This window comes from Salvelinus namaycush, chromosome 35 (genome assembly GCF_016432855.1).
Source record: "Salvelinus namaycush isolate Seneca chromosome 35, SaNama_1.0, whole genome shotgun sequence".
NCBI lineage: Eukaryota > Metazoa > Chordata > Actinopteri > Salmoniformes > Salmonidae > Salvelinus > Salvelinus namaycush.
The window spans coordinates 17,902,492-17,918,117 of record NC_052341.1 but is presented as its reverse complement, the minus strand read 5'-3'; the positions used below and the strand labels follow the sequence as shown (position 1 = coordinate 17,918,117).

Sequence of the window (15,626 nt, the reverse complement as noted above, 5' to 3'; positions counted from 1 at the left end):
AACCACGGGATTATTTCAGAACAAACATTGCATAGGCTACAATGATCAACCAGGAACGTCTACAAACAAATTGCCAGTTCAAATTCCCTGCCAATTCATAAAAACTAAACACGAGTAAAAAGATAGCAGATCAGTTTATCTTGATTTGAACTCAAGCCATCAGGAATGTCATTGGATCATGTTCTTTAGGCCTTAGAGTATACTGTACAGTATGCATGTATCTGAACATCTTGCCATGTACACATTTGTTTTTATTTGAGATATGATGAGGTCATTTTTTTTGGTTCTTACCTGCTGCAGAGCTGTCATGCTTCTTCCCACACGTCTTGGTCTCCTGCTTGAAGGAGTTCTCATCATCTGCGTCCCCATCCCCCCACCAAGATGGCTGTCCATACAGAGGGGTTCCCCGGTGCAATGCTGCTATGTCACCTATAACACAAACACAAGAAGTTTCACTAGATTTAGATTGAATAATCTACCCATTGTGCTTGTGAAACATGCATGTACATGAATGAAATCAATGGACACAGCAACAGACCAGTAGTTACTGTGATGGTCATGCAATACTTCCTGAGCACAGCTGCACTAATGTATTTTAATCCCTCTGTCTTAAAGCTGGATGATGGGTCATGGAGCATTGATTTGGCTTTAGCCATTCCACTGACCTACATAACCCAGTCAGCAGGACACAGAGGGACAAACCCATCAACACCATGCTCTGATCCCTTATCACCAATGAGCTTAACTCAACACACAACTAACACATATGGCAGATCTGACTTCAAACAGACTGGCTGGAGGTTGGCTGTGTTTATCGGTTGAAATGTTTAAGAGGAGAATCTCTTCCTGGACTTTGTCTGAACCTCATTTGACCCAACGGACACATTTCTCGGTGTTACAGATGGGATATTTCTACCTTCTCCTCTCCCCGCTGCTAAAGGCCTGGAGTCATAAATAGATGTATGACTACCAGTGTATCCCTCTAAGACTTCACAACAATACTCTGACTTCACCCAGCTGAATCCAGCTATGATGTTTACATTGGTGTGACCAGTGCTTGACTTGGGCAGGAGTTCACCAGAGCTGAGTACCGGCATCTATTTCAGTCCAAGTCAAGCCCAATAGTATGTTGCTAGTTGAACCCAGGTCGGGACATGATGTGTAGGCCAATTTACTACAAATAAAGTCACAATAGCTAAATGGAACATAATCACTTCAAGTTTAAGTAAGCACTGACTTTGCATGCAGATGCCGGATCTTCATTTGATCACCCTGTTGCAGGGCAACTTTTCTGAAATGCAAGACATTTAAAACTTGTTGTATATTTAAGGTTTAAAAGACTTCTGAAGTTTGTAATTCCCACTTCAGAATTTCAGACTTGATTTTTCCTTACGAAAAACCGATCAACCCCTACAAAAACCACCATTAATTATAATCCACATAATAATTCACATTTCCTGTTGCTGCAGGATAATTTTTCTGCTGTGGCAAACTAGCTCAAATTAAGATCCTACATATGTTGAACAAAACCCAGAGAAAGCATTAATTGCAGCGCATACTTACAGATGCTTGTGTTAAAAATGCCTATAAATGCCTATTACTGCTGCAAGATTGGTGAGGAGCCTATAAATGCTGCAAGCTTGGTGAGGAGCTATGCCTGCTTGCGTAATATCTCCAGTGAACCTATGGTGGTATGCTGCAGAGAGGAAAGGGAACATACAGTGATTCCCTGAGTCTGAGTCGTCAGGGGGGACCAAGACATTAGCATCAAACTGACAATTAACAGGCTAAAATATCCAGGTGGCAGCGAAGGAGAAACACATGTAAACGCTTCCTGCCTCCTATTTTTTAAGGGCCGTCGGGTAATGGAGGAGACGCATGTGGATGTGCCTCTGCCTATCATTATAGGCCTTCTGCTGAAGGCCCCCACTGCAGATGTTGTAATTAAACACATAGTGGGTGGCAAGCAGGGTTGCATGTAATGTTGGTACACTGGACTTATGGATTAAGCATGATGCCCCATATGACAGTGTTAGAACATCTGTTGTTTTGATCCTGAGACTATAGACAATGGCTAAAACCATTCATTAACGACATCTTCTCATATTTCAGAACAAACTACTCAATCCATAGGGACCAAACAGCTTAACATTTAAGTCATTTAGCAGACACTCTTATCCAGAGCAACTTACAGGAGCAATTAGGGTTAAGTGCCTTGCTCAAGGTTATGTAGACAGATTTTTCACCTAATCGGCCCAGGGATTCGAACCAGCGACCTTTCGATAGCCTAGGCTACCTGGCACCCCAGGTAACCTACTGTAAAAGGCCAGTGCATAGCAAAAACTCCCTCTGAGATTCCTAATGTAATGACAATGAACCATGTACTATCACAATGCAAAAGCCATGGTTCCCCTGTTAAAAGCTAGACAAATATACTGTGCCATCTGTAATACAGCAGCTATTCAACTCAAGACATCCCCTCAGCCTCCCACAGAGTATCCAGTATCTGTACCACACACTGTAAGAAACACTAACATCAGTAAAATATCCACTGTTACCTACACCAACACCAGCATAAGCTCTCACTCCAGCTGAGTGAATTGACTATTGAGCGTGTAAACGATGCAAGTGTAGCGGACATTCCTCCTGCCAAGAGCACAGGGGAGAGATGACAGAAACAGAAACAGAGAGAGAGGAGAGCAGGAGCAGCTGCAGACACTCTACTGCCTCCTGTAGATAATTATAGCTATTTGATTGGAATAATACTCATTCAGCTACTGATAGTGGGCACAGGAGCATGCTAGGCTGGCCAATCAGATAAGACCCTCCAGTGGTACAGGGACAGTTGTTCAGATTATTGTGTTGTTTTTAAGGTTGCTTTAACGAGATTCAGCTGGATTTACAATGTGTTATTTAAACATCCGCCCTAAGCCCTCACTCTTTTATTACAGGCAATACATGAAAAGAAAAAGCTCCAGAAGAGACAGGCAGTGAAAAGTAGAGGTTGATTAGTCTTTTCAGATGACATGTCTATCTATACTGTATAATCTACGGTAGGATCTTGACATTCGTTGCTTACTCATTTAGAATACTGATTCTAAAATGCTATCGGTATTAAATGGAATTATGAATCTAGTCACAACTTGGATGCAGAAATTGCCAAAATCTCCAAATACTGCGTAATGACTGAATCACTTGAAGATCAACAATGAAATATCCCATTAAGTTATTCCCTGAAATGACTGGATCATACCGTAATGTACAACATACATGTCATCTCTTATATGTGCTTCCTGCTCTCACCTGCCATCTTGTCATCTCCCTTGTGTGATTCGGCAGGTTTGGCTGATGGCTCCATGGTCCCCTCGGCTGCCTTGCTCTCGGCTGGTCTGCAGCTGGAGGACTTGGGGGTCTTAGCAGGGGACTTGGCAGGAGATTTGGCAGGTGACTTGGTGGGCTCACAGTTGGAGGGCTTCTTACTCAGCTGGAGCTGGCTGGTGAACTTCTCATGCTGATGGAGGGAAAGAGAGGGAGGGAGGGAGACAGTGAGGGGGCAAGGGAGAGAGAGAGTGGAAGAGACACAGCAGGGGAAGACAGAGTACACGGTCATGGCCAGAAATATCATCTTTCATCTAATGCTGACACACATGCTGACACACACACACAGACACGCTGACACACACACACACACACACACACACACACACACACACACACACACACACACACACACACACACACACACACACACACACACACACACACACACACACACACACACACACACACATACACACACACAAACACACACACACACATAGCCCAAAGTTATATTTGCATGGGGCAAGCTATGAGCTCATGAGTCTACTTACAGTCGTGGCTGTAAGAGAGAATGACACAAATATACATTTTCACAAAGTATGCTGCCTCAGTTTGTATGATGGCAATTTGCATATACTCCAGAATGTTATGAAGAGTGATCAGATGAATTGCAATTAATTGCAAAGCCCTTCTTTGCCATGTAAATTAACTGAATCCCCAAAAAACATTTCCACTGCATTTCAGCCCTGCCACAAAAGGACCAGCTGACATCATGTCAGTGATTCTCTCGTTAACACAGGTGTTGTTGAGGACAAGGCTGGAGATCACTCTGTCATGCTGATTGAGTTTGAATAACAGACTGGAAGCTTCAAAAGGAGGGTGGTGCTTGGAATCATTGTTCTTCCTCTGTCAGCCATGTTACCTGCAAGGAAACACGTGCTGTCATCATTGCTTTGCACAAAAAGGGCTTCACAGGCAAGGATATTGCTGCCAGTAAGATTGCACCTAAATCAACCATTTATCGGATCATCAAGAACTTCAAGGAGAGCAGTTCAATTGTTGTGAAGAAGGCTTCAGGGCGCCCAAGAAAGTCCAGCAAGGTCCAGGACGTCTCCTAAAGTTGATTCAGCTACGTGATCGGGGCACCACCAGTACAGAGCTTGCTCAGGAATGGCAGCAGGCAGGTGTGAGTGCATCTGCACGCACAGTGAGGCGAAGACTTTTGGAGGATGGCCTGGTGTCAAGAAGGGCAGCAAAGAAGCCTCTTCTCTCCAGGAAAAACATCAGGTACAGACTGATATTCTGCAAAAGGTACAGGGATTGGACTGCTGAGGACTGGGGTAAAGTCATTTTCTCTGATGAATCCCCTTTCCGATTGTTTGGGGCATCCGGAAAAAAGCTTGTCCGTAGAAGACAAGGTGAGCGCTACCATCAGTCCTGTGTCATGCCAACAGTAAAGCATCCTGATACCATTCATGTGTGGGGTTGCTTTTCAGCCAAGGGAGTGGGCTCAATCACAATTTTGCCTAAGAACACAGCCATGAATAAAGAATGGTACCAACACATCCTCTGAGACCAACTTCTCCCAACCATCCAGGAACAGTTTGGTGATGAACAATGCCTTTTCCAGCATGATGGAGCACCTTGCCATAAGGCAAAAGTGATAACTAAGTGGCTCAGGGGTCCATGGCCAGGAAACTCCCCCGAACTTTAATCCCATTGAGAACTTGTGGTCAATCCTCAAGAGGCGGGTGGACAAACAAAAACCCACAATTTCTGACAAACTCCAAGCATTGATTATGCAAGAATGTGCTGCCATCAGTCAGGATGTGGCCCAGAAGTCAATTGACAGCATGCCAGGGCGGATTGCAGAGGTCTTGAAAAAGAAGGGTCAACACTGCAAATATTGACTCTTTGTATCAACTTCATGTAATTGTCAATAAAAGCCTTTGACACTTATGAAATGCTTGTAATTATACTTCAGTATTCCATAGTAACATCTGACAAAAATATCTAAAAACAGTGAAGCAGCAAACTTTGTGAAAATTTATATTTGTGTCATTCTCAAAACTTTTGGCCACGACTGTACAAACACTTTTTTATACTATGATATAACCGGTGCTATTTTCATATTTAGCATTAATTAGATATTTCAGCACAATATTGAGAACAAAATAGATATTGTGCACAGTGCCTTCAGAAAGTATTCACACCCCTTGACTTTTTCCACATTTTGTTGTGTTACAAAGTGGGAGTAAAATGTATTTAATTGTCATTTTTTTGTCAACGACCTACACAAATTACTCAAAGTGGAAGAAAAATTCTAACATTTGTAAAAAATAAACCGCTAATATATCTTGATTAGATACTGTAAGTATTCAACCCCCTGAGTCAATACATGTTAGAATCACCTTTGGCAGCGATTACAGCTGTGAGTCTTTCTGGGTAAGTCTCTTAGCTTAGCACACCTGGATTGTACAATATTTGCTCATTATTCTTTTCATATTTTTTCAAGCTCTGTCAAATTGGTAGTTGATCATTGCTAGACAACCATTTTCAGGTCTTGCCATAGATTTTCAAGCAGATTTAAGTCAAAACTGTAACTCTGAGTCTTCTTGGTAAGCAACTCTTGTGTTTTAAGTTATTGTCCTGCTGAAAGGTGAATTCATCTTCCAGTGTCTGGTGGAAAGCAGACTGAACCAGGTTTTTCTTAGGGATTTTGCCTGTGCTTAGCTCCATTCTGCTTATTTTTTATCCTGAAAAACTCCCCAGTCCTTAACGATTACAAGCATACCCATAACATGATGCAGCCACCACTATGCTTGAAAATATGGAGAGTGGTACTCAGTAATGTGTTGTATTGGATTTGCCCCAAACATAACACTTTGTATTTACAATAAAAAGTTAATTGCTTTTTGCTGTATTACTTTAGTGCCTTGTTGCAAACAGGATGCATGTTTTGGAATATTTTTATTCTGTACAAGCTTCCTTCTTTTCACTCTGTCATTTAGATTAGTATTGTGGAGTAACTACAATGTTGTTGATCCATCCTCTGTTTTCTCCTATCACAGCCATTAAACTCTGAAACTGTTTTAAAGTCACCATTGGCCTTATCGTGAAATCCCTGAGCGGTTTCCTTCCTCTCCGGCAACTGAGTTAGGAAGGACGCCTGTATCTTTGTAGTGACTGGGTGTATTGATACACCATCTAAAGTGTAATTAATAACTTCACCATGCTCAAAGGGATATTCAATGTCAGCTTTTTTATTTTTACCCATCTATCAATAGGCGCCTTTCTTTGCGAGGCATTGGAAAACCTCACTGGACTTTGTGGTTGAATCTGTGTTTGAAATTCACTGCTCGACTGAGGGACCTTACAGATAATTGTATGTGTGGGGTACAGAGATGAGGTAGTCATTCAAAAATCATGTTAAACACTATTATTGCACACAGAGTGAGTCCATGCAACTTATTATGTGACTTGTTAAGCACATTTTTACTCCTGAACTTATTTAGGGTTGCCATAACAAAGGGGTTGAATACTTATTGACTCAAGACATTTCAGCTTCACATTTTTTATTAATCAGTTTAAAAAATAACATAATTCCACATTATGGTTCAGTGTGTGTAGGCCAGTGACAGAAACATCTCAATTTAATCCATTTTAAATTCAGGCTGTAACACAACAAAATGTGGAAAAAGTCAAGGGGTGTGAATACTTTCTGGAGGATCTGTACATGTAGGTCTGTGTCTAGTGAAGGTTGCATACACAGGGCTGTGTGGTGTGTGTTGTGTAATGTGTGTTGTGTCTGGAGTTCAGCGATGCAGGAAGTGTCTTACCTGCAGAGCCTCGTCTGGGACAGTCATCTCGCCTCGCACCACCGTGAACAGGTTGGTATGTGAGACAGGTTAAGGAAAGACACTTGTTTGTATCTATCACTGTTTGCATCTATCCTCACAGCCACTTCATTATACACACATAAGTCATTCAAGGCCAAAACCACAATAGAGTGAATGACAGCTTGACACTTAAAAACTATACAGCTTGACAAATGATCAGTGGGACGAGAGCAATTAAATTAACAGATGGTACATGTTTTTAGGGATTGAAGTACTGTTGTGTCACTAAGGTTGTAACAACGGAATGATTGAAAGGATATCATATCCAAACCTTAACTTGTCATCAATCTTCAAAGTGATATACATCTGCTCCTGGATTCGAACATCATTCACAAATGTCTGTATGAAGAGAAAAGAGAAAAAACCTTTTTGAACATGGATTGCATTGTAAATTCACTGCTCTCGGACTCTCTCCAGTGCCAGGCATGCCAGCCCAGTTCTCATTGCTTAAAACCCCCACGGGTAAATACATAATGAATTTAGGGAAACTGTTCCCAGCACACTTAATTTCAGGCTACACTTAACCCAGAATACAATCATATCACCTTTCATTCTCAGATACAAATCATCAAAAATGTAAAGGTGAAAGGGTGATGGCTGGATCAGGGTTGTATTAGATCAGGACTGTAAAAATAATAAGTAAATGTGATTTCTGGTTTTCTTGCAGGTCTCTCCATTACCCCCATAAGAACCAGCCAAAGTGACATTATAAAAGAAAAGACAGCTCTATTTATTTTTTAATGTTTTGAATATACACTACCGTTCAAAAGTTTGGGGTCAGTTAGAAATGTCCTTGTTTTTGAAAGAAAAGCACATTTTCTGTTCATTAAAACGACATCAAATTGATCAGAAATACAGTGCAGACATTGTTAATGTTGTAAATGATTATTGAAGCTGGACATGGCTGATTTTATATGGAATATCTACATAAGCGTACAGAGGCCCATTATCAGCAACCATCACTCCTGTGTTCCAATGGCACGTTGTGTTAACTAATCCAAGTTTATCATTTTAAAAGGCTAATTGATAATTTAAAAACCCTTTTGCAATTATGTTAGCACAGCTGACAACTGTTGTTCTGATTAAAGAAGCAATAAAACTGGCCTTCCTTAGACTAATTGAGTAAAGAGAGAAAAAAAAATTGGACTTGGATTGCATTGTAAAATCACTGCCCTCTGCTTTTTCTCTTTCTTTTTTTCTCTCTCTCGGAGGACCTGAGCCCTAGCACCATGCCTCAGGACTACCTGGCCTGATGACTCCTTGCTGTCCCCAGTCCACCTAGTCATGCTGCTGCTCCAGTTTCAACTGTTCTGCCTGCGGCTATGGCACCCTGACCAGTTCACCGGACAGACCTGCTGTTTTCAACTCTCTAGAGACAGCAGGAGTGGTAGAGATACTCTGAATGATCGGCTATGAAAAGCCAACGGACATTTACTCCTGAGGTGCTGACCTGTTGCACCCTCTACAACCACTGTGATTATTATTATTTGACCCTGCGGGTCATCTATGAACATTTGAACATCTTGGCCATGTTCTGTTATAATCTCCACCCGGCACAGCCAGAAGAGGGCTGGCCACCCGTTATAGCCTCGTTCCTCTCTAGGTTTCTTCCTAGGTTCTGGCCTTTCTAGGGAGTTTTTCCTAGCCACTGTGCTTCTACACCTGCATTGTTTGCTGTTTGGGGTTTTAGGCTGAGTTTCTGTACAGCACTTTGTGACATCAGCTGATGTAAGAAGGGCTTTATAAATACATTTGATTGATTTATTGATTGATTGAGTATCTGGAGCATCAGCCTTTGTGGGTTCGATTACAGGCTCAAAATGGCCAGAAACAAAGAACTTTCTAATGATATTCATCAGTCTATTCTTGTTCTGAGAAATGAAGGCTATTCCATGTGAGAAATTGCCAAGAAACTGAAGATCTGGTACCATGCTGTGTACTACTGCCTTCACAGAACAGAGCAAACTGGCTCTAACCAGAATAGAAAGAGGAGTGGGAGGCCCCGGTGCACAACTGAGCCAAAGGACAAGTACATTAGAGTGCCTAGTTTGAGAAACAGACGCCTCACAAGTCCTCTATTTTAAGTCCCTCTGACCATTTTTTATTCTTTTTACCCCAATTGGTAGTTACATTCTTGTCCCATCGCTGCAACTCCCGTACGGAATCGGAGAGGCGAAGGTCGAGAGCCATGCATCCTCCAAAACACGACCCTGCCAAGCCGCACTGCTTGCTTAACCCGGAAGCCAGCCACAAGGAGTCTTTAGAGCACGATGGGACAAGGGAATCACGGCTGGCAAAATCCTTCCCTAACCCAGATGACACTGGGCCAACTGTGCGCCGCCTCATGGGTCTCCCAGTCACGGCCAGCTGTGACACAGCCTGGGATCGAACCCGGGTCTGTAGTGCCGCCTCAAGCATTGAGATGCAGTGCCTTAGACCCCTGTGCCACTCGGAAGGCCACTATTTAAAGTCACTCTAAAAGAGAAGCAGGGTTGAATTGGGTAATTGAAATCTTTGCTGAGAGGTTGTTACAATGTCTATTTAGGAGATGCAGTTATGACTATAGACTAGCTGTTGTTGTTATCAGGATTTATCAGAACAGAGTCCTGGACAGACAGATTGAGTATACACCTAATAAGTCATACCGCTGACTTTCCTTATGATTCAAGATCTATCCTAAAGATGAGCAAGATGTGCAGGTCATTCAGCAGTCAGGCTCTGATTGGCCCAGCATGGGATGGAGTGCTACTTCCTGTCGCTACGGGCCCTTGGACTGCGGGGGAGGAATGCTGGAGCATGATTCAGGAGAAAGAGGTTATGACTTCAGCTTCCTGCCTTAGATAATGTGTCACAGTGGTTCCAAGCTAGTGGGTTAGCCTACACACTGAGTGATTTACACACTGAGCCATCAGCAGAACTAGGCCTAACTAACACATTACTCACACCATGTGGCGGGAAGAGCACTTCAACATGGTTTACTCTGCCGTGAAAAATCATGGTGTAGAATATGGGCACGTCATATGAGAATACGTTCTGTTAATGCCATATGACACACATTTACAGATGAGGTAATAAACCCAGCCCTCTCAAGACAAAGCTGGAGCAAATTTTATTAGCCTAGAGATGAAGCACTTAAAGGGAAACTTTACCGCTCAACACTTTGGGATGTTTTTCCAGTCTCCCCACATAATTATGAATGATAAGACTGTGTTTCAGACATAATTATGCACTATAGCTGTATTTTCTATTTTCGCACTGGGAGAGTTCAACCAATGACGTCATTGGTTGTTTGAGCCTGCTGTCTGATCTAAAAATGAATGGAGTCATGTTTTGTAGCAATTATTGTGGCCTTTGGGTTTCGCCGATTGCACGATCAGTTAGCAGCGAGTAGATATAGTTGTCCTTGTTCAATAAAGCCATTGAACTTGTCTCAACCATGTGCCTATCTGCCAGGCCATTTCAGGATATTTAGGTTGACTCATTTTCCATTTCCCTGGCTTTGTAAAGATTACAGCCTGACGGGAGCCCTACTTCCTTGTTCCCACCCTTAAAGGCAGACTTTTCCAAATGGGGGCGGTAATAGTTTACAGGTTCACCGGAGCTATGTTACCGTCTATCCGGGATTGCTAAATAATTAGCTACAGTGGTTGCTTCTGATGATTCCTCTTTTCAAGAAAAGCAGGAAGACAAAAACATGTTTTAATGTTCTTTTACATAGGAACATAGATCCCTATTTATTTGAGCCGGAATACACTGAAGAGGAGTTGAGACAGTGAGAAAAACAATTGCAAGACCAAATAGCAGCGGTGGCAGCCTAGACCCGCTAGACCAGGACTCATGAAGGCAATTGACAAACGAGTAAGCTGTTTTGCTGCCGGTAGCTAGCTAGCAATATAAGCTCTCTTCTTACACGCGGTAATGTTTTTCAGGTCATGCTTCGGCTTGCTAGTACCACTACAAGGCAAGCTAGCCAAACTAGTTGTGCATTTGCAATACCTAAAATGTATTATAGTCACCCAAACACACCATATGCATGTATTCCCTTTGTTGAACTGTAGCATCTATTATAAGCGTTAGTGGTATATTTTTCTACTGTATATGTCATACATTGCCATAACTGTTCCTGCATACTGCTATGTAAACTCACCTCGGTCTCCAGAGCAAATAAACCTTGTCTTGAATACAAGCCATGTCTACTTACAGTATTTGCTATATTGACAGACTAATCTACTGTTTTATTGAAACATGTTAACTTGCCAACAAATGTAAGTTCAAATGCTACACCAACTCCCTGCATCATTTGTTTTAGCTGTAAGACTGAAGCTAGTTGATCCAAATACATTTCATGAATATTAGAATGAACTGCTCCAGAAGTTGAAGTCAACTCTTTATTGGTTTCTTATGCAGATGGAATAATTTAGACACTTGTCAGTACAGTTTAAAAATATATATAAAACACCATTATATACATACTGTATGTACAACACCTACTGTAACAATATCTATACCACAATGCAGTTGTGCGCATACTGGGCATTCTATATTATATTACAACATCAGTCTAACTGAATATGGATGTTGTGTTGGTTGAATGTTCCAGGCAGGTTCTAGAATGTTCTTCAGCTGGTGAACCTCTTCTTGTGTTCTTCTTGCTGGTTTTGCAGGCTTTTGCGCTGTGGCGATGTTGGGTTTGTGGGGCTGTGACTCTGGCTCCTTGTAGACAACCATCTGGTTCTTCCTGCACTCCACAGCCAGGTGGACTAGTCTCTCATACACTTACTTCACCACCCACTGATTTGACCTCTTGCAGAAGATTTGTTTGTACTGCAAGTCTCCTGGAAAGATATGAAGACTGATCATGGGGATGTGTAACCATAGAATAAACCATGTTAATCTGTAAACAAAAAAGGGTACAGTAGACTGGTATGTGTTTTGTTACACTCAGAGTCAATAATGGGGCATTGAAATAGGCTGTTAGTGTGTATGAGCACCTACAGTTGTGCTGTTGAGTAGAAAAACACTGCTAACAATAGAGTGAATAGGCTAGAAGAGTATTCTATCAGCCCCTCACCCATGCCAAAGAACTGACTGCAAGAGTGTGAAACGTTTTTAAGAGCACTTGTCTTGTAGACAGTTCAGTGTATTGGTGATTTTGCTTTCATAAATACCTTTGGCTGACGTGGCTTGTTTTAAAGTCAGATCATGATGAGTTTGAGCTATTTCAAGGCTGAAATCTTTCTTCCAATGGGTCTACAGGCTCTGTACTACTAAAGCTGGTGTCAAAGTCTGTCATCAGCAGCAGGATTAGTGTGTAGAACACACAGTAGTCAGTGATTAGCCAACATTTTACAACTGTTTCTCCACCAATACACACTTAAACAAGGTACTACATCCACCCACACCCCTCATGTCAAAAGAGCATGCCTTCACACACAATACCCACTCAGTCACTCACACCATACAGTAGAAGTTGCAGCCTACAGTACTTGTAAACGCACCAACGATGACAACACGACTATGTTCATGCCTAGTTCCAGTATATTTATTTGCTCATCATGGAGTCATGGAAATATTTAGTAGATTTTAGAAAGTGACTTACACTAGTTCCGGGTGCTGAGCTTGATGTTGATGCCTCTGCATATGTTGATGGAATCGGACTCTAAATATAACACAGTCACATTAGCCTCTGCGGTAGTTAGTTAGCTAGCTAATGGTTAGCTAACGTAATCTAACGAAGCTAACGTTTACTTGCAAAGTTACAAATCACATCACCAGATAGCAGCTGGCTAACTACATTGATATAGTTTGGAATGTCTAGCTAGCGTATTATGAAAGCTAGCTATCTAGTTTTTGGTTTAGATAAACAAATGAAGTTCAACGCTAGCTAGTTAGCTAGTTATCGTTAGCTACGTTACCTCAGCTCGACCTCTTTTCTGCTGTTCTGATGTTGGCGGATCAGATGCCTTCCTCTTTGAAGTGAAGGGGAAAATCGATGGAATAGCATCACTTTTCAACATTCGGTCGACATGGTAACCCCATTAGTTGAGACTTCAGTTCCGTTTCGAAACCTTCTGGCTGAAAGTGCTGGCTACAAACACAGATATTTTGATATTTCTCACATCAACTGGATACACCTCCACGGGTGGTACTACGTCCTGAAATCGATATGAATTCTGGATATTGTGGTTTGCTTACAGCCCGGAAATGTAGCTGGCCCGTTTCTACTGGTGAGATGCAGAAACGCTCGTATTTGCGTGTAGTGAGGAAATTCAAAATGTTTATGACACATATGATATGTTAATAGCACATTAATGGACATATATAGTGAAATGGAACAGCGGTGAAATGTCCCTTTAACCCCTGACCCCTTTACATCTCTTCTCTTCTCCTCCCCTACACCTTCACCCTCCTCTCACTCACCCCGTTCAGGCTGCCAAGGTCCTTGACTTTGTGCTCATCGCTGGTTAACTCGTAGTTGATGACTGCATGCTGCTTGTCAACACTCCGCGACTGTAAACACAAACACAACAGTAATGGTGTTACACATTGTTAGATAAGAACTTGACATCAATGCTGATCTTGAAATGTTTTTGACATGAGATAACAGAGTGTGCATTATCATATCAACATCCAATCATGCAGCAATGTCAGTGTTTGAAGGAGGAATAACATGCATTGTTAAAGTCAGATTACATTTTTGAAACACAGAGGTACTGACTGTATATTTCCATTCATAATACTTTTTATTTTTTATATATACTTTTTATTTTATATTTTACTTTATTTTATATATACTTTTTAAAATAATCACAAACCCCAGATAGGTGCAGTGAAACATGTTGTTTTAGAGGGTCAGCCTTAGTAGTACCGTGCCCCTGGAGCAAATTAGGTTGAAGTGCCTTGCTCAAGGGCACATTGACAGATTTTTCACCTTGCCGGCTCGGATATTCAAACCAGCAACCTTTCGGTTACTGGCCCAACTGCTAGGCTACCTGCCACCCTTTTTTACAAGACAGTTAGGCCCTGTATTATTCTCAAACAGACAGAGATGGAAGCACAAACACATATAACACAATATGTAGGGGGGAGTGGAGGGAGGAAGCGAGATAGATAGTTTCGATGTTTTACCATCTCCCAAGAGCACCCTATCAGCTCTATAGAGTTTGATTTGAAACATCTAGATACTGCAAACTTTAGGGAATGTATCAGGGATGTACACTAAACAAAATAACACTTTCAGCATCTCTGGATTCAATGCCAAATTCCAGTCATAATTCTAATTGTCATGAGTGATGGAAAATGGCACTATCATGATCAGACTATGGATAAAGGACACATGGAGAATTCTTTCACAGAGCAGATACTGTATTCTGATGCCATATACACATTTGTTGAGGGCAAACCTTCCCCTGTAGATTAGGTTTGTGATCAAACAAGATCAAACCAGATTAGACCAAGAGACTAGTGTCTGTGACACAGTACATACCACAGCACAGGGACTAGACACATACAATACAGTATAGAGATGAGACCTTTCTGATATCGCTCTAGCCAAGTAGCCTAGGTCTGAGTAATATTGTCTGTTTTGAATACCAGTCCATTTTGAAGCTGTAAGGGAATAAGTGTGTATGTTTGCATGTTTATATGTTTAACTGCCGGTATGGCTAAGTGACGTGTGACAGATATCCTAACTTCACACAAATCTTCCATATTGAATGCGCGACCCAGGCTGGAAAAATTATGGATCATTGCTACTCTAACTTCCGCGACGCATACAAAGCCCTCCTTTCGTCAAATCTGACCACGACTCTATTTTGTTGCTACCAGCCTATAGACAGAAACTAAAACAGGAAACGCCCGTGCTCAGGTCTGTTCAACGCTGGTCCAACCAATCTGATTCCACGCTTCAAGATTGCTCGATCACGTGGACTGGGATATGTTCCCGGATAGCCTCAGACAACAACATTGATGTATACACTGATTCGGTTAGCGAGTTTATTAGCAAGTGCATCGGTGATGTTGTACCCACGGTGACTATTAAAACCTTCCCCAACCAGAAACCGTGGATTGCATTCGCGCAAAACTGAAAGCGTGAAGCACTGCTTTTATTCATGGCAAGGTGACCGGAAACATGACCGAATACAAACAGTGTAGCTATTCACAGTGTAGCTATATCAAACAAGCTAAGTGTCAGTATAGAGACAAAGTAGAGTCGCAATTCAACGGCTTAGACACGAGACCAGCCCCGTAGCGGACACCGACATCTTGCTCCCAGACAAACTAAACAACTTCTTTGCTCGCTTTGAGGACAATACAGTGCCACTGACACGGCCCGCTACCAAAACCTGCGGGCTCTCCTTCACCACAGCCAACATGAGTAAAACATTTAAACGTGTTAACCCTCGC

At 41.9% G+C, this 15,626-nt stretch overlaps 1 protein-coding gene across 2 annotated transcripts in view; it reads right to left on the bottom strand.

Annotated features, from left to right (window-relative positions):
• cep170aa (centrosomal protein 170Aa) overlaps positions 1-15,626 on the bottom strand; it is a 62,474-nt gene that overhangs the window by 29,957 nt on the left and 16,891 nt on the right. The window contains exons 3-7 of one of the 2 annotated variants that reach the window (XM_038975110.1): positions 13,641-13,730; positions 7,481-7,559; positions 7,161-7,219; positions 3,304-3,511; positions 292-429 (exon numbers count right to left, since the gene is read on the bottom strand). In XM_038975110.1, the coding sequence (XP_038831038.1) occupies positions 292-429; positions 3,304-3,511; positions 7,161-7,219; positions 7,481-7,559; positions 13,641-13,730 (574 nt within the window). Of the gene's footprint in view, positions 1-291; positions 430-3,303; positions 3,512-7,160; positions 7,220-7,480; positions 7,560-11,586; positions 12,056-12,819; positions 12,880-13,135; positions 13,731-15,626 lie in introns of those variants that run through there. The other variant, XR_005473601.1, reaches the window with a different exon arrangement.